The sequence below is a fragment of the Pteropus medius genome, unplaced genomic scaffold (assembly GCF_902729225.1).
Source record: "Pteropus medius unplaced genomic scaffold, Ma_sr-lr_union100, whole genome shotgun sequence".
Taxonomy (NCBI): Eukaryota; Metazoa; Chordata; class Mammalia; order Chiroptera; family Pteropodidae; genus Pteropus; species Pteropus medius.
In genome coordinates, this window is record NW_024344240.1 from 23,109,345 (window position 1) to 23,135,367 (window position 26,023).

At 36.5% G+C, this 26,023-nt stretch overlaps 1 protein-coding gene and 2 non-coding genes across 6 annotated transcripts; 1 reads left to right on the forward strand and 2 right to left on the reverse strand.

Moving 5' to 3' along the window:
• The first annotated feature begins 490 nt into the window (after window positions 1–490).
• CCDC77 (coiled-coil domain containing 77) lies at window positions 491–25,513 on the forward strand. 4 transcript variants are annotated; one of them, XM_039869176.1, is made up of 13 exons: window positions 511–627; window positions 3,239–3,327; window positions 4,762–4,815; window positions 6,719–6,962; window positions 9,581–9,723; window positions 14,760–14,856; window positions 15,965–16,037; window positions 17,211–17,302; window positions 18,267–18,415; window positions 21,598–21,814; window positions 23,269–23,394; window positions 23,495–23,647; window positions 24,379–25,513. In XM_039869176.1, the coding sequence occupies exons 3-13, from the start codon at window positions 4,778–4,780 to the stop codon at window positions 24,523–24,525; spliced, it is 1,479 nt and encodes a 492-aa protein (XP_039725110.1). In that variant the 5' UTR covers window positions 511–627; window positions 3,239–3,327; window positions 4,762–4,777; the 3' UTR covers window positions 24,526–25,513. The 4 variants fall into 4 exon arrangements, with proteins under 4 accessions (XP_039725109.1, XP_039725110.1, XP_039725111.1 ...); XM_039869177.1 differs by having other exon boundaries at window positions 3,239–3,312; XM_039869175.1 differs by lacking the exon at window positions 3,239–3,327 and having other exon boundaries at window positions 491–627.
• On the reverse strand, window positions 16,422–16,540 carry LOC120607498 (5S ribosomal RNA). Its single transcript, XR_005654164.1, has one exon. It is a non-coding gene; the product is annotated as a 5S ribosomal RNA (ribosomal RNA).
• LOC120607630 (U6 spliceosomal RNA) lies at window positions 22,902–23,009 on the reverse strand. The gene has a single exon (XR_005654184.1). It is a non-coding gene; the product is annotated as a U6 spliceosomal RNA (small nuclear RNA).
• Window positions 25,514–26,023: the final 510 nt, after the last annotated feature.

A 26,023-nucleotide genomic window follows, 5' to 3' on the forward strand; every position in this document is an offset into this window, starting at 1 on the left:
GACTACAATTGGGTTTTCAACTAGCTTATATTATTAAAGCCAATTTCTCACACCTCTCAGGAAAAGAAAGTAGTATCTGCTACCTGACAAAAGTAGTAGCATTTATATACATAATCCTCTGACTGTACAAATTGAACCACAGTTCCTGTCTTGGCTTAGGACACCAGGTCATTGAAAGACTTTCACCTTCTTGAAATAAGCTTGTACAACACAATAATCCTGCGCTCTTTTCCGTGACTATGCATCGCGTTTCTGCATCATTTTTTCATGAAAACAAAGTAGTTGAGCAAGCATAATTTGGGGGTGCCCAGAACTAGTTAGTTGACCTCAAATATAGTACTGGGACGAACAGAGTTGAAGCTGAGTTACACCTACGCCCAGAGCTGCGTACAGAAGTAAAACTACATTTCCCGGCGATCTCTGCGCGGTAAGACGCGAGAGAGGAAGGACGGAAGAGGGGGCGTGTCTCTTGTGAATAGCCTTTCTATTGGTGTGCAGTCCAAAGGGCCTAGTAAAGTTGGGGGCGATTGGAGGAATTCGTGCACGCTCAGGCGGCGCCGTGACGCTCTCTAATTTAACTTTTTTGTTTTTCGGTTGGGTTATCCGACTCGGTGGCTTTAGTGTGGCGTGAGTATAAAGTTTCAGCTTTCGGGTCAGGGGGCTAGGCAGGGGGCCTTGGAAAGGAAAAGTGTAGTGACGGAGAAGTAACTCTGGAAGTAGTGCAGAAGAGAGGGATGTGAGCCTGAAATATGGGAGTCGTTAGGAGGGCTCCAAAGAGAAAGATTTTGGGCGTGTTGGAGAAGTGGGGTGTTATAGCGATGAAGGAGTCAAGAACGGGATGAAATGGAGAAAAGAGTACGAATTTGGACGTCCTGGAAATGGGTTCCAGTATTCCTTCACCGAACTCTATCCTAATTAAGCCTTAGTTTCCTCATTTGTAAAATTAAGGGATAATAAAAATACTTCATAGTTCTTGTGGGCGTGGATAAAATAATAAATTATCAACGCGCTAAACAAATGTTAATTGTCAGTAGACAAGCTACAAAAAATACCTAAACAAGGATATCGCAGAGATGGAGGAAGAGAAGCTATATGCTAACCATTAATTTATCTATAAGCAAGGGCATTGTTCTTTTGAGTAAGGCAGTTTCCATCTACAAGGAACATACACTAGCCTGGGAGAAATGATAGCAAAACTCGAATGTTAACTTATAGAGGCTTGCAAATGCAATTCAAAATGCATAGTTAGATCATTTTGATAGATCATTTTGGATGGAGAGTCTCAGGAAAGAGATTGTATTTGAGTTTTTGTATGCAGACTTAATGTCATTAAGTGAAATTAGTGAGAGTGGAGGGAGCTGTGTTCTAGTTGGACGAACAAAGGTGTGGAAGCAAGAAAGTTATCTGGTGTCAAGGCCATGCCACCCTGAACACACTCAATCCCATCCCATAGCGGAAGCTATGCAGGGTTGGGCCTGGTTAGTACTTGGATGGGAGACCACCTAGGAAGAGCTGGTGCTGTAGGCGTAAAAAGAAAAAAGAAAGTTATCTGGAAACCAAGGGTATGGTTAGGGGAGTAGAGGAGAAATAAAGCAGAAGAAATAGGTTTGTCCTTTATTGGTGATCTCTAGGCTGAGTTTGATTTAATGCATTAGGTTATAAGGAGCTACTGATGAATTTTAGGATCTTTAAGAAGGTGGTCCAGGGGTGGGTAGAACAATTAAGCCATCACAGTAGAGTGGGTAAGAAGATAAGGAAATGCCGAATTAGCATGGTCAGTGTTGAGATAGAATATAGACGATTTTTATATGGTTGAATGAGAAGGTCAAGAGAAGGAAATAATTTTCAAGTCTAGGTTGCTTGGAAGATGTTAATACTAAAATAGGAAAGTCAGAAAGCATGTTTGGGTGAAAAAGACAATGTATTAAATTAGGGAAATGTTAGCTTTGAAGTACTAAAAAATATGTGACTTAAGTGATTTTTTTTTTAAACATTTCAAGCTCCTGTGGGGCATTACATAATTGGAAATTCAATTCAGGAAATTGAAAGAGATGTCCTTTGTTCATTCAACAGGTGATTTTTTACTCTATGCCAGGTAGTGTTTTAATGAAGAGGTAGTCATAAAAGCAGTGGGAATAATGATGTTTCCAAAGAAATGGATAAAGAAAGTAGTAAAGAAAGTTGAAGATAGAACCTTTTGAACCAAGGGGGAACATTTTCAGTAAAAATAATAATCTCCGTGTAGTAAGTGCTTATATGTCAGACACTTGTGCTCAACACTTTTATTCATTATTTTATTTAATCCTTACACCAACCTATAACATATATGCTATTACTCTCCCCATTTTCTAATAAGTAACCGAACTTTAGAAAGATTAAATAATTTGCCTGAAGTCACACAGCTAATAAAGGACAGAGCTTTGACTGAAACCCAAGTCAGAGCCCATGCTCTCAACTACAAAGCAATATTTTTTAAAGGGTGGTCAACACTGACAAACTAGGCATACAAATCAAGGAGTGACTTGTTGGATGGAAGATGGAAACCCCAAAGAACAATTAATTTATTAATTTGGATGTCTGCTGACTAAAAACAGCAACTTCAGATGTTGTAGTTGTCAGATTGTTAGAGATTATAAAACAAATGTGAGTGTAGACAACTTTTCGTAGACGTACAATAGAAAGGAGAAGGAGCGAGGACAGTCTAATCCAGGGAGAAGAGAGGTTGCAGGTTGTTAGAAGGCTGTTTTAAAGTTCCAAGTTACTCTTAGTTTTTAGTACAATGATATTTATCTTTAAAATGTCACCCATATTCGTAAAGTAGAATGTAATTTGGCTATAAAAAGGAGTAAAGTACTAATACATGCTACAGCATGGTTGAACTTTGAAAACATGCTAAGTGCAAGAAGCCAATCACAAAACTACATACTGTACAATTGCAATCATATGAAAATCCAGAATAGAGCGAGTTATAGAAACAGGAGGTAAATTAGTGGTTGCTTAGAGCTGGGGTGCAGTGGAGCACATGGGAGATAACTAAAAGGCATAGAATTTCTTCTTGAAATGATGAAAATGTACAATTGGTGATTTTTGGACCTGTCAGTGAATATACTGAATATTATGAATTGTACACTTTAAACGAGTGAATTGTATGGAATGTGAATTATATCTCAATAAAGCTTTTAATAAATGTCACCTGTAATCTTACTATACCATCCCAACTACCATTTTTATTTTCTAGGTTATTTTTCACAAGAGGCAAATTGGCCCAATTTGGAGAAGTTTTGTAGAAGGAAGTGGGTTTGAAGGAAGAAGGTAGTCATTTTAAAGGTGAAGATAAGAAGAGAAATGGCATATTTAAAGGACTGGCTGGTAGAAGAAAGCAAATGGAATGACAGAGGCAGTAACAGATTTTCTAGCTAGATTTGATAGACTGACCAGTAGAAGAAAAAGATACTGAACAGAGTTAAATTTATATTGAGGATTTAAAATATTTTAAATCCCTAGAGTGGAGGGCAAAGGAAGGATTGAAGGTATAGACTTGAAAACCATTGGAGTGTACATGTTATTTAAAACCATGAGACTTCATGAGATCCCCAAGGAAATAAGTATGGATAAAGGTAAAGAACTATCAATGACCAAACCGGTGAGGAAGGAGGAAAACCAGAAATGTGATGTCCTGGAAGCCAAGTGAAGAAGAGTTTCAAAGAGGAGGAAGAGAGGCACTCTGGAGTTCCTAGTAGGAAAATGGTTATAGAATTAACAATAGTGATTATCTCTTTTCACAAAATTCTTCTCCAAAGGACTGACTACTAAGCAGTTATACACCTGGTAGAAGACCACAAGAATAGCATTACATCATCTCTTGACTGGCTCAAAATCAGAATGGGTTGACAAAGCATACTTGATAAGAAAGATTTCCCCAGAGTTAATATATTCAAACAAACAAACAAACAAACTCTCCCTCTCCCCACCTCCTTCTCCCTCTCTCACCTAATTTGGTATTCCCTCCTTAAGATTTATCTTCCTAAAAATTTCTATGAGAAGATTTCAAAGTAGAGGAACTCAAGATCTATCTTATCAGTTGGAATGGAGATTGTGAAAGAATCTTTTAAAGATTTTAAATATTTTTTTCTCTTTCTCTAAGGTGAAGTAATAGATACAGCACACCAAATAAAGATAATATCGGTGGCTTTGTAGTTTAAATTTTGCATAATGAGTCCTCTACCTCAGAGGTCCCCAACCCCTAGGCCACAGTCTGGTACTGTTCAGTGGCCTGCTAAGAACCAGGCCACATAGCTGGAGATGGGTGGCCTGTGAGCAAGCAAAGCTTCGGCTGTATTTGTAGCCACTCCGCAGCACTAGCATCACTGCCTCAGCTCCACCTCAGATCATCAGGCATTAGATTCTCATAGGAGCCCTGGTCCCTGGTGCCAATAAGGTTGGGGACCGCTGCTTTACCTTAATTTCCACTTACTATTTCTCATTAGAAACTGTGTCTGCCTCTCCTATAATTTCAGGAGGCTTTTCTTCTGTCTCTGCTTATCCATCCAATTATTAATTGCTATTCTGATTTTATTGAAAATAATGAGAATACCTTACTGAAAACTCAAAAGTCAGATCTTAAGGATTTGGAACTACTTTAAAGAATTGTATTACATTTTAAAACACATTCTCACCAGGAGGCACGTAATGATGTTAGAGAACTAGTCTATGTTCTCACTGTTCCTGACCTCTCATTCTGAATTTTTGTGTATTTGACAGGTGTGAAAAAGACAGCATGAACTTTACGCCGACACATACCCCTGTCTGCAGAAAGTAAGACATTTGCTTATTTTTTGAGTTGTTAAAGAATCAAGACTTCTGTAGCCTTAGCGAAAGTTAGTTTAGGAACTAGAAGGGTTTCCAAACTCTGGATTTGAACTATATTATATATTAGACTCATTCCTCTATTCTTGTTATATGGAATTTAGATTAAAAACTAGGACATATTAAATGTTAATACTGTGGCAGCCTGACCCTGCCTGGTCATTTTCTGCTTTAACAAGTTCGTTCCTGACTGCCCCCTCTTTCCAAGGACTCTCTGGCTAACATCAGTTTTCTCATAGCTTGCCAACCAATCAGTGTTCCTCCTTATATCTGTAGCTGTGTAAGAATGACAAGACTGTATAAAACTGCCCATTATGTTACAATCGGGGCTCAGCCTTCGGATAAGAATCCGCTGAGCCAGTGCCAGCATCAGTAAATGCTGCTTCCTCCTTATAGCCTCGGTATCCCTTCTTTCTGTTCAAGAATCTCACAACAGTACCATAATCCAGCCAGTCTGAGTGGGCCTAGTATAGTGTCAGTGCACCCTGGATTACAGAGGAAACAACCAACATATATAGGGGACTAATTCTGTTCTGCCATCCCCTTGCTGCGTGACACATCTTTCTCATACTCATTGCCACAAGTCTCATCTGCACAGTCTCAAATACCTCTTAGTTCACCTACTAACCTATTTCCCAGAGTTGTAAGGCAACCCCTTTGAAAACATGAAACATCAGGAGAAATAGTTGTTTCTGTCACAAGCTTTTAATGATTTGGAAAATATTAGACTTTTCCTTCATGAAAGCTGAAAGTACATTTTAATATCTCTTCTACACATGCTCACTTATTCAAAGTGCTGACCATAACCTTTATTAACTACAACTCTTGGCTTCTGGTATAAAGTTTCTCCACTCTATTTTGTTACATTTTAAATTGTAGGCACTTAGCCAAAATGGATTGATTTTCATATAAGGGTTTCTTCACTTCTACATTATTTATTTTCTAACTTTCATTGTTTTAGCTTGAGTCTGTTATTTGCTAAAAGCAAACAAAGGAAAAAACTTTTTGTCCAGCCTTTGATTAGCCTTAGATCTTGTCTAGTCTTGGTCTTTGTAATTCAGATGTCTCCAGTGCTAGAGATTAGGATCAGATATGGTTGTGCGGTCAGTAACTAGGCTATATTTTCTAATCTTGACTCTTATCATTCCCTTCTTTAATAATTTTGCCACTTTGTATATACCTATCCCTAAAAACAAGCTGTTTCATTTTGCAGGTTTCAATCTTAAATGGTAATATCGTTTATATATGCATCTCTATACATTTTCCCATTTACTATTGTTTGAATGATAGATTTGTATTTATACGTGTATCTCTAATTCATAGTTTCTGATAACTTTGAAAATATTCTATTATATGGACCTGCCACAGTTTATCCATTATGCTATTGGATAGACGTTTAGAAGGTTTACTGTTTTTATTACAAATGTTACTATGAATGTTATGTGTCATCTCGTATATAGGTACATGAGTTTCTCTAGGATGAGGAATTGCAATTTTACTAGATTCTGCCAATTTACTCTAGTTTCACCAATTTACACTTCACCAGCAGTGTATAAGTATTCCTGTTACTATATGTCTTAATGGTATTACGTTTTGTTACTATCTTCTTACTTTATATTTAAAATGACCTTTTTATTCTCTACATGTATTCTGAATTCAGCTTTAAACTTTTAATACTTGGGAAGCAGTTCATAAGATTATTCACTAACCTGTAACATCGAACTTTCAAGGCTTATGAGCACCTTAATTATAAGCACTTTGTAAGAATATAAACCCCTTATTATGTAAGAAATTATAATACCTCATAAACGTTTGGCAGTTTAATGAATATGTCCTTTCTAATTTCACATAGGCCGACAACTGTCCCCAAACATGGTGCTGCCTGTGGCTTCAGTGGTTCCAGCAGGTGGAAGGGAGTATCTTTCTCAGAGTCAGTGGAATCAACTCCCTTGCCCTCCATTGAAGATCGTCTGGCCATCCTCTTCCCTTCTCAGGAGCTTCTGGAATATTATCAGAAGAAGATGGCTGAGTGTGAGGCAGAAAATGAGGACTTATTGAAGAAACTGGAACTGTACAAAGAAACTTGTGAAGGACAGGTGCAAAAGAAATGATGCATGCCCTTTTAGGACTCCGATTAAGTCTGTTCATTATTGAGAAAAGATCTAGAAGTTCCAGCTTGTATCACAAGCAGATATTTTATTAAAAACATTCTTTTCAATTCCTTTCTACACCAGCCCAGCTATCTTCCCTTTGAGTCCCTCATTGGATCATAATCTCCCTGAAACTGCTGCACCTCTAAAATCTTAAACTCTTACATCTCAGTCTCATACTTTTAGTTCTTTCATACCCTTATATCTAACTTCATTTAACTTCATTATTACCTTCATGGCTCCTTGACTTTTCGGTTTTCTAAGTGTTGCATGTCAACTTCTGACATAGTGTCCTTCCCTTCTAATCTGAATCTCATCATGTTTCACTTCAGTCATAACTGTATGGCCTGCACATGACCCCTTAGTCTTTTGCTCCAGTTGCATAGCAAAAACCCTAGCTATAATTGAATCCTATTCTCCTGGAGCAGAGTTTCTCAACCTTGGCACTACTAACAGTTTGGTCTTGGTAATTCTGTGTTGTGGGGACTGTCCTGTGAATTGTAGGATGTTTAGCAGTGTCCTTGGGCTCTACTTACAAGATATCAGTAGCTCACACCGCACCTCCCACCCCCAGTTGTGACCATCAAAAGTGTCTGTAGACATTGCCAAATTTCTCCTGGGGTGTAGGCAAATGGCCACTATTTGAGAACCACTGTCCTAGAAAGGTAACAGATTGATACAGAATAAATTCATGATAAACAAATTCATGTGTATCCTCAATCACTACACAGCAATTTCCTGGTAGGTTCCTTCTCCCTCTACATCCATGCCATACCTTCCCTACTCTCCTCCACCCTGCAAGCCCTTCTTAGCCCTCTCTCATCAGGCAGTCTTGCTTCCTAGTTCACAGAGGAAATACCAGCTATCCTGGATGAACTCTCTTCCTGCCCATCTACACACAGTTGCCTATATCTATATCCATCTCCTTATTGCTTTAGGAATAAGATGTCTCTGCCTCTTCATGCTGAATTGATCCAACCCTCTCCCTGGCCCACATCCCTTTTTCCTCCTAAGAAACCCTTCATCATCTCTCTTCTTTTTGTGTTCTATTTTTAACCTCTTGCTTAACATAGGCTTTTTCTCCTTAGTACTGTATAAAAATATGCTTAAGTCTTTCCTGACTTAAAACACATACACATAGTTCTTGAGCTGTACTTCCTCCTCTGTCTACTCTCTTACATAGATGGCTCTCTTCCCAGCCCCATTTCTGAAATAGTTTGGCTTTATCACTCACTCATGACTCTGACTGCAGTTTAGTCTCTTTCCTCATTGTTCCACTAAACTCTTCGTCTATAGTCTCCAATACCCATTTGCCAAAATGATCTCTTCTTTTTGTGACCTTTGCAGTGTTTGTCACTGTTGACCTCTGCTTTCTGAAAACTTTCTTCCTTGATTTCTGTCATTTTCCCCCTGCAGTTTTTATCTCACCTCTTTGACCAGTTCTCAGTCACCGTTAACAGTTCCCCTTCCTTAGTCTTAAATGGCAAAGTTCTTCCAGATTCCACCATAAATGATCTCATTTTTATCTATACTACTTCATAGGGGATGATGACATACAAAATAACTAATGTTGACTCATTTTTCTCCTGAGTTCCATGTTATTATTTGCATATCTGAACTAATCTCCCTTTTTCTACTCTATCCACATATACATATATACCACTACAATTTTCCCTCTCTCCATTTCTTATCTCTTAACTTTCTCTTTATTTCCTATCTTAGTAAATGGTATCATTGCCTACAATTCTGCCCAGCCCCTACATTCGATCATTTGGTAAGTCCTGTTGATTCTGCTTCCTAAATATCCCTTAATCCATTCCAATATTTTCATCATATTACCTCAACACTAGTTCAGATTCTTGTTATATCTCACCTGAATTATTGTAATATACTCCTTAACCAGTATCCCAGCCTCCAGTCTCATACCTATCCAGTTTGCCATTCCCTTTTCACTCCAGTAATACTAAAATACTTGTGGTTGTCCAAACATTTAAGACTCTTTGATGGTTCTGTATTGTTCTCTTTCCTGAGAGTACCCACCCTCTGCTGGTCTCTAGCAGTCTTTATCTTTCAAGTTTCAGCTTTTTGGTGGTAGTTTCTGACTTCCCAAAAAGGCTTTAGAGATTTTACTCCTGCCTTACTTTCTCGCTATACTATTTTACTGTGCATGATCCTCCATTAAATAATTATTTTATTTTGAGTGTTTGTATGTCTCCCCACAAAATTCCTTAGCTCTAGATATGAAACATACCTTTCATCTTTGTTTTCAAAAATTTCATAATACTTATTACATAGAAACCATTAAAAAAAGTGTGAATAGGACAGGTGAATCATAGCATTCTGGGTTCTTTAGTCTGTAAAAGGAAAATAAGAACTTTGACGTTATATGCAAATACCGATCTCACCTTGTAGCTTTTAAACTCAAATCTGTAGACAACTTGTCATTTGAATTCTGTATTAGTGAAACCATTCTTCATAATGTTTCTACACAAACTGACTTTTATATCCAATGAGATACTTCTGTGAAGCTCATTATCTTTTTTACTATGTTTTTTTTCCCCCAGCACAAACTAGAATGGGATTTGCAGCAGAGGGAGGAAGAGATTGCTGAATTACAGAAAGCTCTAAGTGACATGCAGGTCTGCCTCTTCCAGGAACGGGAACACGTTTTGCGCCTTTACTCAGAAAATGACCGACTGAGAATCAGGTACCAAGTAGGAAAAGAGAAATGTTATAGTTATATTTCTAAATTACACCAAACAAAATAAATTGCTCTGTGATAATTCTCTTGGGTTGTATTCTCCAGGAAGCAGACTCTGAGTTGGAGATTTGTTTGCAGGATGGTTAGTAGGGAGGCTCTCTGGAATAACATCAATGAGCAGATTTAGGCAGAGGGAGAATTTGAACTGTGATCCAGTGGTTAACAGAGGCTTTAGCCAACCCCACAGGGAGCTCTGAGGCTAGGACAGCCTTTCAAAGGCAAAGGAGTCAGACATTTTACTTCCACAGTGATCAGTCATTGGATGTAGGCTGCCACCAGGGAGAGAGTATAAGCTTGGAGGAGGTAGCCCCTTTCAGTCCAAGGCAGTTCCTGGAGAAGAACTCAATAACCAGAGGATAGGTGTCCACAACATCCACTATAATATACTTTTTTTTTTTTCCCAGTTGTGGTAAAATATACTTAACATTAAAATTTACTATTTTAATCATTTTAAGTGTATTAGTTGATGGCATTAAGTATATTCACATTTTTATGCCGCCGTACCCCTATACATTTCTAGAACTTTTTTCATTATCCTGTACAGAAACTTTGTACCCATTAAACAATAACCCCTCCTCCTCTTAGCCCTTGGTAACCACTATTCTACTTTGTTTCTATGTGTCTGACTATTCTAGGAACCTCACATAACTGGAATTATACAGTATTTGTCTTTTTGTGCCTGGCTTATTTCACTTAGCATTACGTTTTCAAGGTTCATCCATGTTGCATGTTTTGGAATTTCGTTCTTTTTAAGGCTAAATAATATTTCATTGTATGAATATACCACATTTTATTTATCCATTCATCTGTTCATGGACATTTGAGTTGTTTCCACTTGCTAGCTATTGTGAATAACACTGCTATGAATGTTGGTTTACAAATACCTGTTGAGTTCCTGCTTTCAACTCTTTTGTGTATTTACCCAAAATGGAATTGCAGATCAAATGCTAGTTCTATGTTTAATTTTGTTGGGGAACCACGATACTGTTCTCCACACTGGCCACACCATTTTTTATTTCCACCAGCAATGCACAAGGGTTTCAGTTTCTTCCTATGTACATCAACACTTTTTTCTATTTTTTTTAATAATAGCCATCATAATGAGTGTGAAGTAGTATCTCGTTGTTTTGATTTGCATTGCCCTAGTGATATTAAGCATTTTTCACATGCTTATTGGTCATTTGCATATCTGTAGAAAAATATCTATTGAAGTCCTTTACCCATTTTCGAATTGGGTTGTTTTTTGTTGTTTTGTTTTAAGAGTTCTTTGTGTATTTTGCATATTAATCCCTTATCAGGTAAGTGATTTGCAAATGTTTTCTCCCATTCTGAGGGTTTCATTTTACTTTGATGCACAAAAGTTTTTAATTTTCATAAGGTCCAGTTTTAATATTTTTTCTTTCGTTGCTTCTGCTTTTGGTGTCATATTCAAGAAATCATTGCCTCCAATATCACTGTTTTCTAAGAGTTTTATAATTTTAGTTCTTACATTTAATTCTTTGATCTATTTTGAGTGTATGGTGTTAGCTAAGGGTGCAGCTTCATTCTTTTGCATATGGATATCCAGTTTTCCCAACCCTATTTGTTGAAAAGACTGTCTTTTCGCCATTGAAAATTGAAAATCATTTGACCAAATATGCACGACATATTTCTGGGCTCTCTATTCCTTTGGTCTACATGTCTGTCATTATGCCAGTATCACACTATTTTGATTACTATAACTTTGTAGTACGTTTTGAAGTCATAAAGTGAGTTCTCCAGCTTTCTTCTTTTTCAAGATTGCTTTATTTGGAATCTCCTGAGATTACATATGAATTTTAGGATGGATTTTTTTTATTTCTGCAAAAAATGTCATTGAGAATTTGATAGGAATTGCACTGAATCTGTAGATTGCTTTGGGTAATATCGATATCTTAATATTAAGTCTTCCAGTCCTTGGACACAGGATGTTTTTCCATTTATTTATGTGTTCTTTAATTTCTTTCAGCAGTATTTTCAGTGTACAGATCTTTGACTTCCTTGGTTAATTCTTAAGTACTTTATTCTTTTTGATGCTATTATAAATTGAATTATTTTCTTAATTTTCTTTTGGATTGTTTATTGTTAGTTTATAAAAATGCAGCTGATTTCTGCATGTTGAATTTGTGTTCTCCTACTTTGCTGAATTCACTTACCAGTTCTAAGAGTTGTGTTTTGTGGCATTGTTTTTTGTTTATTTGTGGAAACCTTACGGTTTTCTACATATAAGATCATGTCATCCGCGAACAAAGATAATTTTACTTCTTTCCAATTTGCATGTCTTTCTTTTTCTTGCTACTTGCTCTGGCTAGTACTTCCAATACTACGTTAAATAGAAGTTGTGAAAATGGGCATCCTTGTCTTGTTTTTGATCTTGGAGGAAAACATTTTGTCTTTCATCATTGAGTTTGCTGTGGGTTTTTTCATACATGGCTTTTATTTTGTGAAGGTTGTTTCTTTCTGTTCCTAGTTTGTTGAGTTTTTATATTTAAAAGGGTGTTGAATGTTGTCAAATGAATTTTCTGTGTTAATTTATGATTGTATGTTTTTTTTCCTTTATTCTGTTAATGTGGTTTATTACATTGATCAATTTTCATATGTTGAACTATGCTTGCATTCCAGCCTAATCGTAGTGTATAATCTTTGTCTTATGCTGCTGAATTTAGTTTGCTAGTATTGAGGATTTTTGCATCAGTATTCATAAGGGATATTGGTCTGTAGTAGTTTTCTTATAATGTCTTTATCTGGCTTTGGTATCGGGGCAATACTGGCCTCAGAGAATGAATTGGGAAGTGCTGTCTTTTTAATTTTGGAGAATGATTGCTGTTAGTCCTTCTTTAAATGTCTGGTGTAATTTACCAGTGAAGCCATCAGGTCCAGGGATTTTCTTCATCAGGAGGTTTTTGATTACTGATTCAGTCTCCTTAATAGCGTCAGCTTTGACCTAATGCAGAACTTTTCAACTCTTGGCCACACTGAAAGTTCACTTTTTGTGTCACTTGATATATGGGTCAGAACAGCATTCTATAGTATGGAGAATGTTGTCTCCAGAACCTGAAGAGTCCTTCTCAGCATTATGTTTCCTTCTTGGTGATGGTAGGCGTGAAATGGCAATAATCTGTTCTTTACTTTGAAGGGAATGTCTTCACTGATGTGCTTTGTAAGTTTTACTTCCAACCCTCTGGTGCACATGTATCTTACCAAAGGTCCTAATGCACTTGTCATTTTCTGTTTGTCCATTTTGATTTAACATGATATCATCAATAGTGAACTAGTGTGATCTGTGGAATGGCCAGATCCTGGTCCCTTCAGACTGATTTGGTAGAAGTTTGATAGCAGAAAAATTAACATGATCCTAGAGAAAGACTATGAAAGTATACTGTTGTTCACCCTACATAAATTAGAACTGCTTGTGGTCCTGTTATGAATGGACAGGAACACATTAGTTTAATGTACTCAAGACCAATTTAATCCGCTCTAACAAAAATACTACATCTGACACAGTGACTGAAGTTGGGACCTACTTGCTAGTAGTCTACTGTTATCCATCTGGTCTGCATAGGTTGTACTTGTGAATGAAATGGAGACCTTATGGAGACCTCCACCTCTGCATCTTTTAGGTCTTTATTTACCATCTTGGCTGGGATAGGGAGGGGCAGTTTCAGAGGATTCCACTTAACTTTACCCAGAAGTCAAGAAACCAATTTGTAAGTTTTGCCAACTATCAAATATGTTCATTTCAGTTATTCATTTGGAGGTAGAGGAAATGACCACTGGTTGGGTCTGGATCCAGTGCACCCATTGTGAGCTGGACCTGGACCAAAACTTCATTTATTACATGGTTCCCATATACCCCAGTGCCATGATAATACTTTAGGCCATCAGGTACCAGTGTCAACTCAGACCATATATCTAGTAATCTTTGAAATGCCTGGGTATTTCCTTTTCCCTGGTATATTATTACTTGAATAACTGGCCATAGATCCTTTGGGGAAGAACTGGAGTAATCATTACCATGTACACTTGCTGTGGTGTCACCAGGTCCTACCTCCTGGGAGACCCAATTCCTCCTTTAGATAATAGTCTCTGGGTCCTAAAACTGAGGTGTGGAAAATGTGTCAGAGATCACGATTTTGTATAGGACACAGCACTCAACTTCCCTCCATCTTTGATTTAATTGTTTAAGCTATACCCTGTTGACCCCGTCCCCCAATCTGTATTGCTGCTAAGAACATTATTCTATAAATCATCTTAATATCACAAGCTCTGAAATCTCATTTTAGAGTTTGCTTCCTTGGTTCATTTCTGATATCAGTCGTCTTAGTCGGGTTCCCTGGGAAACAGACACTGCAATGGAGATTTACTTGGCAGGAGGTTTATAGGGGAGTGCTCTCAGGAATAAATACCTATGAGAGAATAAGGAAAGTCTGATTGGGCAAAAGTTGAACTGTGATTTAATTACAACCAGATTCAACCAAGGCCACAGGGCGTCCTAAAGTTGGGATGGCCTTTCAGAAATATCCTGAATTGAGGCAAGAGGATTTGGCTTTGGTACCTCTCATTAACCAGGCACTGGATGCAGGCTTATCTTGGGCATATAATTATGTAAGGCAGTCCCTCTCGAGTGATGGCAGTTCTGGAGAGAGATTCAACTGTGAGCCATCAGCTTGCAACATTGCTGGCAGTTGAGAGAATGAACCCATCAGTCCTGAAGACAAGCACCTGAGCAGTATACCCTAACATCCACTACTTTTCTAGAACCAACCAAGAAATTAGTTTCTGGCCCCTTCTCTCTGAATTCCTAAATGTAAGTACTTAACGTTTTAAAAATTAGATTTAAGGTCTAGATAAGTCCTATTCAATTTTAATTTGAGGTTATTGTTTTGAAAATAAGAAGGGCAAACCTTTAAACAGAAAAATTTATTTATTCTGGACACAATGTGTGCTTACTCTGAGAATTGCAGGGAGCTAGAAGACAAGAAAAAGATTCAGAATCTCTTGGCTCTTGTGGGAACAGACACTGGAGAAGTGACCTATTTTTATAAGGAGCCTCCCAACAAAGTAAGTAATCTTTGGTATAGATAGCGTGGTAAATGTGGCTTTTACAAAACACAGGCTAAGGTCCATAATCAGCAATTTTGGTGCTTGCTAAAGAAGTGAGAAGGAGCATTAGCTATCATACTCCCATGTCTGTCTACCTGAGTTTTCAAAGCATTTTCTGTAATTTTGAAGAGCTTTATGTTTTTATTCTTTTTCTTCAAAATCCTTGAGAAGCAGCATTGTTTACCCATTTTACCACTTGGAAACCTAACGCACAGAGGAGCAGATGTTTTGGATGAGATTAGAGAGGAAAGCAGAAACAGACAATGTGGGAGCAAGTTTCAATACTCATTTCTTTTTTAATCTTTGTGTATACTGATTACAAAAGTAATGCATGGTTTTTATTAAAAATAAACACACAGAAATCTATCATATAAAAGTGGTAGTCTCCCATAATCTGTACCCCAAAAATAAAACTTTTTTTCATTCATATAGAAATATTTATGTGTATGTACTATTTCCATTTTTTCACTTCTGTAAACAGTGGCTCAGTAAGCATCTTCACATATATCTACATGTGTATGCATCTGTTTCCATTACTTTCCTAAAGGCTACTTTTTTTTCCAGCAGATATTGCTAAATTACCCTGAAGTTTTATTTTTTATTTTTATTTTTTTTCCCCTTCTTTAATTCTGTCCCCACCCTCCACTTCCACCCCTGACCCAAGGAATGTTGCCATTTCCCCTTAAGAACTGGATCTCTGAAGGTGAGGTGTCTTGTCCCATACGCAGCGTGCATCTGGGGCCTGGCGCACCCAGGGTATGATCTGTGGCTCCACCTGGGGTGCGAACCCAGGACCTTCTGCGTGTAAAGCAGATGTGCTAACCACTACACTATGGAGCCATCCCCCTGAAATTTCAGTTTTTTAATTTATATCACTAACACTGGATTTTATCCATTTTGTTACTTTGTCTACTTTGATCCCATATGTATGCCTTTCCTATAATGATTACATCAATTTTGACCAATTTAATTTATGAAAAGTGTTTGCTCTGTGATAGTAAAGCTAAAAAGTGAAACATTACATTTACAAGAAGGCTACTTCCATACCTACTTTTTGCTTTTTCAGGTCAGCATTTTTCAAAAGACTATCCAGGCAATGGGTGTATGTGATCAGAATGAAGCTTCAACTTTCAGAGCAGGTACCAACCATATTATAAATTCTCATTGATGCAGAATTCAAAAACAGTGCAAATAATTAGAAAAATTTTCCTATTACACAGTAAAAATGTTGATAATGATGCCTCTTGTAGTCTAAGATCTTACTGAGTTTTTTTCTTTTTAACCTTCCCATGATATTTTAATGAAATGGAAATAAAAAATATATATAATTAACATGCTTACAGTGATAAGTCATAAAAGAAATTTGGACAACTTAGGAATCAGAGTATTACTTAGCATTTCTAAGCCTCAGTCATCTTACCTCTGTTTGTTTGTTTGTTTGTTTTAGGCAAGGCAACCTTTGATTGACCTCACAGATTGCAAGGACCTTGTCAGCTTACGATCCCTTATTTTTTTATTTTTTATGTCTACAGCACCTGGTCTTCCTAGGTGATCTCCCATCCAAGTACTATCCAGGCCCAACCCTGCTTGGCTTCCGAGATCAGATGGGATCGGGCTTGTTCAGGGTAGCCTGGCCGTAGACTTTACCTCTCTTTTTTTAAATAGAAATCCCAACTCTCTCTCTCTTTTTTTCTTTTTCTTCCTTTCATTGATATATAATTGACATATAACATTACATTAATTTCAAGTGTACAACATAATGACTTGATATTTGTATGTTATGAAATGATCACAATAAGTCTGGTTAACATCCATTACCACACACAGTTACAAATTTTCTTTTTCTTGTGATGAGAACTTTTAATATCTATTCTCTTAGCATGAACTTCTTGAATTATCAAAGGAATTAAATTTTGTTTTGTGCTTTTAGTGTTGCTTATTTTAAAAATAATTTTGTCTTTTAAAAATTGTGTGATACATCATAACCAAAATATTTAGGTTTAGTTTTTCTTATTTCTTACTCTTTCTGATTAAATAATACTTTACAAAGAAAATAGGCACAACTCCAAAGGAAAATTTAGTGGTTTATTCTTAAGAAAGATATCATCATCCAGGTGACATCCTGGCAGAGTTTTCTTATAGCGATTCCTATTTGAAAAATTAGCACTATAATTATTGTGTGTTTTCCTTTTACTTCCTTTCCTTCATACATAGGTAAATGAAACTGAACTCTGCAAAGGTAATGCTGATATTTGAATAGCAGAAAGAAAAGCTAAGTAAAGGTCTTCATTCAGTTTTGCTTTCTCTTTTAGATTCTAAAATAAGCAAAAGAAAACCAGCACTGAGAGAGAAGGAAGAAAGTTCTGAGCAATACCAAAGAGATATACAAACACTTATCCTACAGGTAAAGAATTTATTTTGGCAGACCAAAACAGTTTCTATCCAAGAGTTTAGCTTTGTGTAACATACTTTCATTATCCCATAAGTATCTCTTCACACACATGTTACTTTGAGGCATCATGTGATTAAGAAAATTGAGGTTATTCCTAATTTATAGAAGTTTATATTTTAAAACCATTATTCTGTATTCAGCTGTTCTAGAGATGCTATTCTGAAACTTCGTTCATTCAGTTTATATGCTAAACCTTAACCAATAAATCATACAGTAATAATTCCCTTTGTGGTTGGCCTAAGGGATACAGAGAGTTGCAGTTGTCTGTGCTGATAGATTAACCTTTAGGGGTATATTAGTTTAGTGCACGTGATCTAAGTCTAGGAAAGTAATGAGTTATCTTCTTACCACTTGGTAATTGTCTATCATTTGCAACTAGGATTTTTCACTCCAGTTCCTATCTTTATCAGGGAGGCTCTATTGATTTGCATGACAGTTCCTACCTTTGGCCAGCATCTCTTTGGAGTCATGACAGCCAGACTCAAAGAAGAAATTACATTATACTCATTTTGCTTCACTTTTTAAATTAAAAAAATGAAGAAAAGAGTCATTCAATTTCTATGCAGCTAGAGAATCTTAAAAGGAAGACAGTCCTAAAGTCCAAAATGGGAGGTATTACAGAGGTGAGGATCTTAGGGTAGGGGAAACTGGATTTTCTGGCTTTCTTTGTGTGATATAAATGCTTTGCTTAGTGTGAATAGAGTCTGCTCTTGTGTAGCCTGACCTCATTTATAAGACACTAAATAAAGAGGAGTACGGTTGAGGCTTTTCTATTTGTTTTGCTGCTATGCTTGTTTGTTTGTTTTGTGGGTTTTTTGTTTTTTAGATTTTTTCTGGAGAAGGGCTCACTTTTAGATGTAAGGAATAAGTGGAAGCAGGGCAGGAGTGGGTACCTCATCCTTTTTGGCCTATCTAGGTGGAAGCACTGCAGGCTCAGCTGGAAGAACAGACCAAACTTTCTAGAGAGCAAGTTGAAGGGCTCATGGAAGATAGACGGATTCGCATTGAGGAAATACAAGTTCATCACCAGAGAAATCAGGACAAAATCAAAGAGCTTACCAAAAAGTGAGTGTTCAAGAAAGGCCATACCTAACAGAGTTAAAATTTTTCTGAGAGGCTGAAAAGTTAACAGTCCTATACTTTTAGCAACATAAGGTTATGGAACTGAAACGGACCTTGAAAAAATTGTCTTCATTAGACACCCTGCCTCTACGTAGGAGGGTGTCCAGGCTTTTCAGGAATGCTGTTGTTTATTTTCTTGAAGAGCTAGTGGGTATTTCACATGCTCTATTTAACCTACGTTAGTGTTTTAGCTTGCCCTTAGTGGTTAAGAAATGTTCTTTTATCCACTGGTATGTTATCTGACTCAATATAGTGGGACCTTTTCCTTCGTTTGGCCCTTCGTAAGTATGGAAGACTTTGACTTTTACATACCTGTGCAAAAAATGCAAACTCTCTGTACTCAACTGTTTTTGTTCCTTACTTGCCTGCCTTTCCTCATCTTTCAGTGTGATTTCATCCCATCATTTTATTAAACATTACCTTTCTAAGGCCATTACCAAGTTCTTAATTTCTCTGCCCAGTTTTCTCTTTACAGTCTTCATTGTAATTGTATGTTTCTGCGTATTTGGTGCCTCTGATCACTCCCTTTTTGAAATTCATCTCCCTTGATTTCTGCAACACCTGTCTTTTTTGGTTCTTCCTATCTAATTCTCCTCAGCCTTTTTGTCCAGTGGCCAGACCTGTTCTATAAAGATATCTTTAGTTGAATATGTTCGAACACCTCAAATTGACCATGATTGAAACCAAACTGTTTTTCTTTCCCAACAAGCACCCCTTTCCCTCATCTTAAACCTACTGTTTCATTGTTTTTCCCATTTAGTTTAATGATATCACATCAATCCAGTTTCCCAGGCTTGAGGATTATCTTCAACTCTCCACTCTTATTCTCTGATTCCAAACCCTATCAAGTGCAAGCCTGAGAAGCCTCTCAAATCTATTCTCTGCCCTCTTATTCTTACTATATTCGTTCAAGCTATATTCTTGTTTAAATTGTTGCAATAATATAAACGTTCTTTCTCACTGATTCCTTTGTATTCTATAGTCTTCCTCACTATTATGACTTAGGTCCTCCATTAGGATTTATCAACTGTTTAGAAACATTGATAAACTTATGATAAACTCCTGATACCTGAATTATTAGGAACTTCATCTGGCACCAAATTAACCATTCAATCTTCTTTTTCTCTTGTGTAGTTCACCTTGTCCTTCAGCCAGACTTAATAATATCTTTTATTTATAGGGCAGGTACCTTGCTATGCGATGTCACTTCTTCTCCGAACACTTCCCTAGGCAGAGTTAAATTTTCCCTCTACAGTCCCATAATGATTAGTATGCCTCTATGATGGCACTTATCACCACCTATTGTAATTATGTCTTCATTCCCCCAGGGTCTTGCCCTAGCCACTTTTCTGCCCTGTGTGCATAATAGGCACACTATAAACATCTGTTGAATATTTGGTGATCTGTATCTAGTTACATCTTACTATCTCTTTTCTACATTAAACATACTACATTTAAAATATTTTTTCATGTTACATTCTTTATCCCTTTATTGTTTTTTTGTCATCTCTAACTTTTCTAGTGTCTTTTCTTCCACTTAAAATGTGATTAAATTTGAATATGATACTCAAAATTTCTGACCAGTGCAGGCTAGAAAATCCACTGGCCCTTTTAGGCTCTATTTCTTTTAATATAGTGTAATACGTTTACATTTGGCCAGTACTTCTCCATCATCATTTTTATTTTAGTTATTTTGTTGTTCATGCATAGCACCTTCACTTTTCTTTGGATTTTAATTGTTTTTTTTTTAAAGGAACAGTACTTTTTAATTGTCACAGTAATTTGTAATTTTATATTTGTCTTCCAGGATATTAATAACTATCCCAGTTTAGCATCATCTCCATATATGAGCACATGACCAGTTCCTTCTATTATATCATGAAATCCAAGGCCACTAGTGATTGACCTTTGGGTGTCACTTTCCTTTCAAACCATTTGTATATTAACAAGACCATACTTTCCCAGTTTGTAATTGAGACCATAATGTAAGAGAGAGTAAAATAACTCATTGAAAGCAAGAGAGATCCTTGTGGTAACTGAATCATTCTCTTCGTCCTTATACACACACACATATACCTGAATAAATAAATATAAATATATATATATTTTGTCATCTGACAGTTGTTCTACTTTGTGTCTGGCATTATACTATTATTTTCCTCTTACATGTGTACCCTATTACTCATGAAAAGAACTGAGTGGAGGTGACATTTTTTCAGTGGAAAGCTACAGTGATTGTCTCCCAGTATTTAATACTCTTTGCAAGTAGTTCGATTATTTGATCCAGTATTTTTTTAGGTATTGATGTTAAACCGATGGGTTGTTTACTTCTAAAGATATTCTGTGTTGAAGATAGAAACATCATTGGTGTATACTTAAATCTTAGTAGTCAGCAGGAATCTAGTTCTTTGTATGTGTTCGGTAATTGGTACTGTCCTTGACAATCTGCTGGTAGAAGGACAAAAATAGATGATAAATAAGTATATGCTTTCACTCAGGTTGGAAAACATGTATATTGACAGTTAGAACATGACATAGTATATAAGCAAGTGTTGAATTATATAACATAAAGTATAGATTTAAACTGATGAGGAATTTCAGAGAATGGAGAAATTAAATGGGCTAAAGTTATTGAGATGACTTTGAGAGGAAGTTGATCTTAAAAAGACAAGATTTGATATTGGGCAGTTTTCATGTGGAGCACAGCATAAACAAAAGCAAAGCTGTTTTTGACATCTTAGAACTTCTGTTAACCTTTAATCAGAAAACAATAAATCAGTGCTTTACTGTAAAGTCCAGTGCCTGGGAATAGTCCATGTTTATGCACGCTATATGTAAATATTTCTGTATCCCTTCTAATTCTATAACCTGAAATTATCATTTGGGAAAATACCTGTAAAGACCAATCTGTGAACCAATGAACATGGATCATTACACTTTGTCTAGTAAAACATGTCAGATTGCCAGTGATCAGATTAAGCATTTTTTTTTTAAACTGCTAATATTTTACAGAATTTATGTATTGTACATTTTTAAAAGAACCTATATCTTCCCTTTGTTTGTATAATTATGTATCATATATGCTTTTTATGCATCTTCATGTCCACATTTGTACTCTTTTATAGTCTCCATCACACCCAGGAACTGCTCTATGAGAGCACAAAAGACTTTTTGCAACTCAGATTTGAAAACCAAAATAAGGAGAAATCCTGGATGCTTGAAAAGGATCAATTAATGTCAAAGATTAAGCAATACAGAGTACAGTGTAAGAAGAAAGAAGATAAAATTGGAAAAGTTTGGCCAGTTCATGAGAGTCATCACAAGGAAAATGAATATATTAAGGTAGTTTCCGTATATCTTACAGAAATTGTATGTTTTCAACTATTGATTGATTCATTCATTTATTCATTAATTTAACAAATATTGATTGCACTCCTTCTGTGGCCTAGGCTCTGGAGCTACAGCAATAAATAAGCTAGACCAGGTCTGCCTTCATGGCATTTACATCTTAATGGCTGGGAAAGAACAGAAACATTAATAACCAAGAAAATAATAGATTATAAAAAAGTGATATTAAGGAATTAAAAGGATTATTTGAAGATTATATGTAGCTATTGGAAGTCTACTTTTGTAGAGAAGCACAAGGATACTCTCCTTCCTAAGTCTGGTGTTTTTACTGAGACCTGAAAAATGGGAGCTTGCCATACAGACCTAGGGAAGAGCAAGTTTAAAGGCCCTGGAGAATGCTCAAGGAGGAAGTAATATCCAATGAGGTTGGAGAGGTGGCCCTCCGTGGTTGGCTGTTGCCTGCCCCTCTAATCTCTTTGTATACCTCTTCCTCTTTGCTTATTTCTCTACAACCACAACATCCTTCCTTTTCCTTGAACATATTCCAGGGCCTTTAAACTTGCTCTTCCCTCTGCCTGGAATGCTCTTCCCCCGAGTCTGTATGTAAGGAAGTAATGTGATCTGATTTAGGTTTTCAAAGATCATTCTGGCTGCTCAGTGGAACATGTATAATAAATGCTGTTCTTGATGTTTCTTTCTTTCTAAAGAAGAACTTTAGAAATGTGCCGCAAACATATACAGTATCTACAGGGGATTGGTCCCTGCAGACACAAAAATCCATGGATGCCCAAGTCGCTTATATAAAATGGCATAGTATTTGTATATAACCTGTGCCTATCCTCCCATATACTTTAAATCATCTCTATTTATAATACTTAATACAATGTAAATAGTATGTAAATAGTTGTTATTACTGTATCATTTAGGGAATAATGACAAGAAAAAGAAAGCCTGTACATGTTCGGTAGGCCTAAATACATGGCACATGTCAGTAACAACATAACTTTTTTTTGGAATGTTTTTGTCCCTTGGTTGAATCTGTGGATGTGGAACCTGGGGATATAGAGCCGACGTTTTTTTTTTTTTAATGGAACGCTTCACAGATTTGCTTGTCATCCTCGTATAGGGGCCATGCTAATCTTCTCTGTATGGCTCCAGTTTTTAGTATATGAGCTGCTGAAGTAAGCACCGACTGTATTTTTATATCTTACTTGGAACAGTTCTGACCTCTATTATTTACTCTTCCCAGAGCCAAAAATATTTATTTTAAAGAATTTCTACTTTGTACATTTTAGAAAAAGATTAAGGGAATCCTCTTGTTCTACAAAGTTCCTCGTTCCTTAACTCATTTTGCACTTCTGGAAATCCTTTCTTTCCTTTCTTTACCTAAATGTTATTTGAATTACCTAAGGTATAGAACTATTATTTTTTTCTCTTTTAACCTGCAGTCCCTAAAGGACAAGTTAGCACAAGAGAAAAAGCTGTCTAATATGTACCAAGAGCAGTGCATTTCCCTAGAAGATCAACTTGCCCGAATTCGTGAGGAAGAGGGAGTGAGGAGAGAGATCTTCAAGGTACAAAGTTCTCTGCTTCTTATGATGGAGTGAGAAGTCAGATGGCTTGGGGAATACTTCCCTCGTCTTCATAAATGCCTTCCCATTTCCTTACATTTAGGATCGCTCTAACAAGATGGGGAAGCGTTTACAGGTAATGACAAAACGCTATCAGGCCTTGGAGAATCGGCGTATCTTGGAAGTGGAAGGCTTTAAGACAGATATTAAGGTTCTCCGGCAGAAAATGAAAGACTTGGAGCAAATGCTCTATAAGGTAATTGCTGATTCTAAATTACTAAAAGGGAGAAAAGTGGTGCAGGTGAGGCTCCTCAGAAGAAATATGTTCTGTTTCCCTGATGGTAGGTACTAATGGATCACCATCCTTTAAGCCTCACTAAAATCAATTTAACGAGTACAGCTAGAAGGAAGACAAAAATAGGCTGAAATAATTGACTACATCGTTATACTACCATCTAAGCTAAACTTAGAAATTTTTATCCCAATTTAAGAACAGATGAAAAGAATGTGTCTGTTTTACAAATAGAGAAAGTGAATAATTGAGAAATAAATGTTTTCCCTATCAGACACAGCTTTATTTAGAATCAAAGTTGCCTCAAGAGCCTTCTTAAAGAGTTTTAACCAGTTATTTCTGTATCCTGAATGATCACTGTGTCCAAACAAAGTTGATTATTGAAAAGAAGAGATGCTTTCTTTCATACTTTGGTAAATTTACCAGTAATGTTTATATCGGTCTCTTCTTTTTACCCATTGTTTATTGATCTTTATCTCAAGGCTCCTTTACTGTTGTGCTGGAAAGCAGAGTCTCATGCTATCTGCTGTAATTTTACTCTCCATTTTCCTTTTAGTCACTAAACAAACTAAGGATTGAATTAATTTGTATACCAAAAGTCTCATAAAAGGAGCCAGGGTAGCCTGGTCTTTATGACCGATTTCTCTCCCCTGGAGTATGCTGTAATCATTTCTTCTTTTTTTCCAAAACTCTAGGCAACATTTAATGCCCGGGCAAACCAAGATCTTGCCATTCTGTGTGAAGTCCGTGACAGCAATAGACGGGCACATAAGATACAAGGAGAACTGAAGAACCTAAAGTCCAAAGTATTTGGTCTGGAGAATGAACTTAGACTTTGTTGATGTTTACTTTTAGAGGTGGCTCTCACCTGTAATGAGTCTGCTTTCTGAAATCTGAGACAAAGGTCATCTTCTTCCAAAAACTGTAGGCAGAGTTGACTAGAGTGTTGTTATCCATTGTTATAAAGGGTGAAGAATCAGGGACCACGAAAAAAGCCTTTCTTTCATGCTAAGCTTTGTAATTTTTGCTGACCTATTAACCTTTTTTGTTTTTTTGGTCTGGATTATAACCTAAATTACCTAGAGAAATTCGTACATTATCTCCCCCATTTGTAATGAGAAGGATTTTTGTTTGTTTGTCTATTTTTAAAGAAGACACTGATGATCAAATGGGAGGGAGGCTGGGGGACAGTGTGAGAAAGGTGAAGGGATTAAGAAGTATAAACTGGTGGTTATGAAATAGTCAAGGGAATATAAAATATAGCGCAGGAGTCAGTAATATTGTAGTAACTATGTATGGTGTCAGATGGGTGCTAGACTAATTGGGAGTTGCTTTGTAAATTATACAAATGTCCAACCATTGTGCTTTGGTTATAAAATATAAAATGAATATAAACAATATTGAATGTCAACTGTAATTGATAAATAAAAGAAAGACAGTGACGGTGAAAATCTAGGAAGAAGAGATTTTTGCTATGAGCTTGGCTGAGTGTCAGTGGGAGGAACACTTTTCCTGAGGAGATAAAGGTATCAGATCACAATTGTCAAATATGAATAGACAGTAATTCTGCTATTTAACTTCAGTTCTGAGCTGTGAGACCTGAATTACTTTCTTGGACACCCAACCTCATGAAGTTTCACCAGAGGGCACTAGAGACCCTACTCTTAAGCAAAGTATTTAGGAAAATGAAGGTGCCACTTTGGTAAGAGTGAGTAAAATGTAAATGATCCTTATATGAAAAGTTCAGTATTTTACTAACAACATTTTTTAAAAAAAATAATGTATCTATTTTAAATTGTTTTTCAATAAAATATGTAATTGATGTAAATATTCTCTTTGAGTTTTCTGTATTTTCTTTTAATTAAAACTACATTTATACTGTTAATGACTCAGTTTACTTATTTATACCATGGCTTCGCAGTCCTGTGCAATTATTAAAGTTTTCCAAATGCGTCCCATGAAATCATCTGGTGTTGGAAGTAACAGATCGTACTAAAGGTGATGGCACTAAAACTATCCATTTTTTCTATCTGTGTCCTTTTTTAGACACATTGCTATGCATTTTAATTGTGTGTGTACCTGGACAGCCTCTGAGAAATCAGTTGGTCTTAGCTTAATGTGGCAGCATAATGATTTACCCAGGTCAAAGCAAAGAACTTACGTTTTCATATTTGTGTTAAGAGTAATGATTAAGTGGTTAGTTGGAGATGCTACCTTCTTTTAAAAGCCTGTGAAAGCAGATCAGATTTTTTTCACTAATAAATTGGGATGGGAATTTCCAAAGGGACCAGTCCTGGGCTTTAGAGGGATGTACGTAAGTGGATGGTTCTTCCTTTGTTC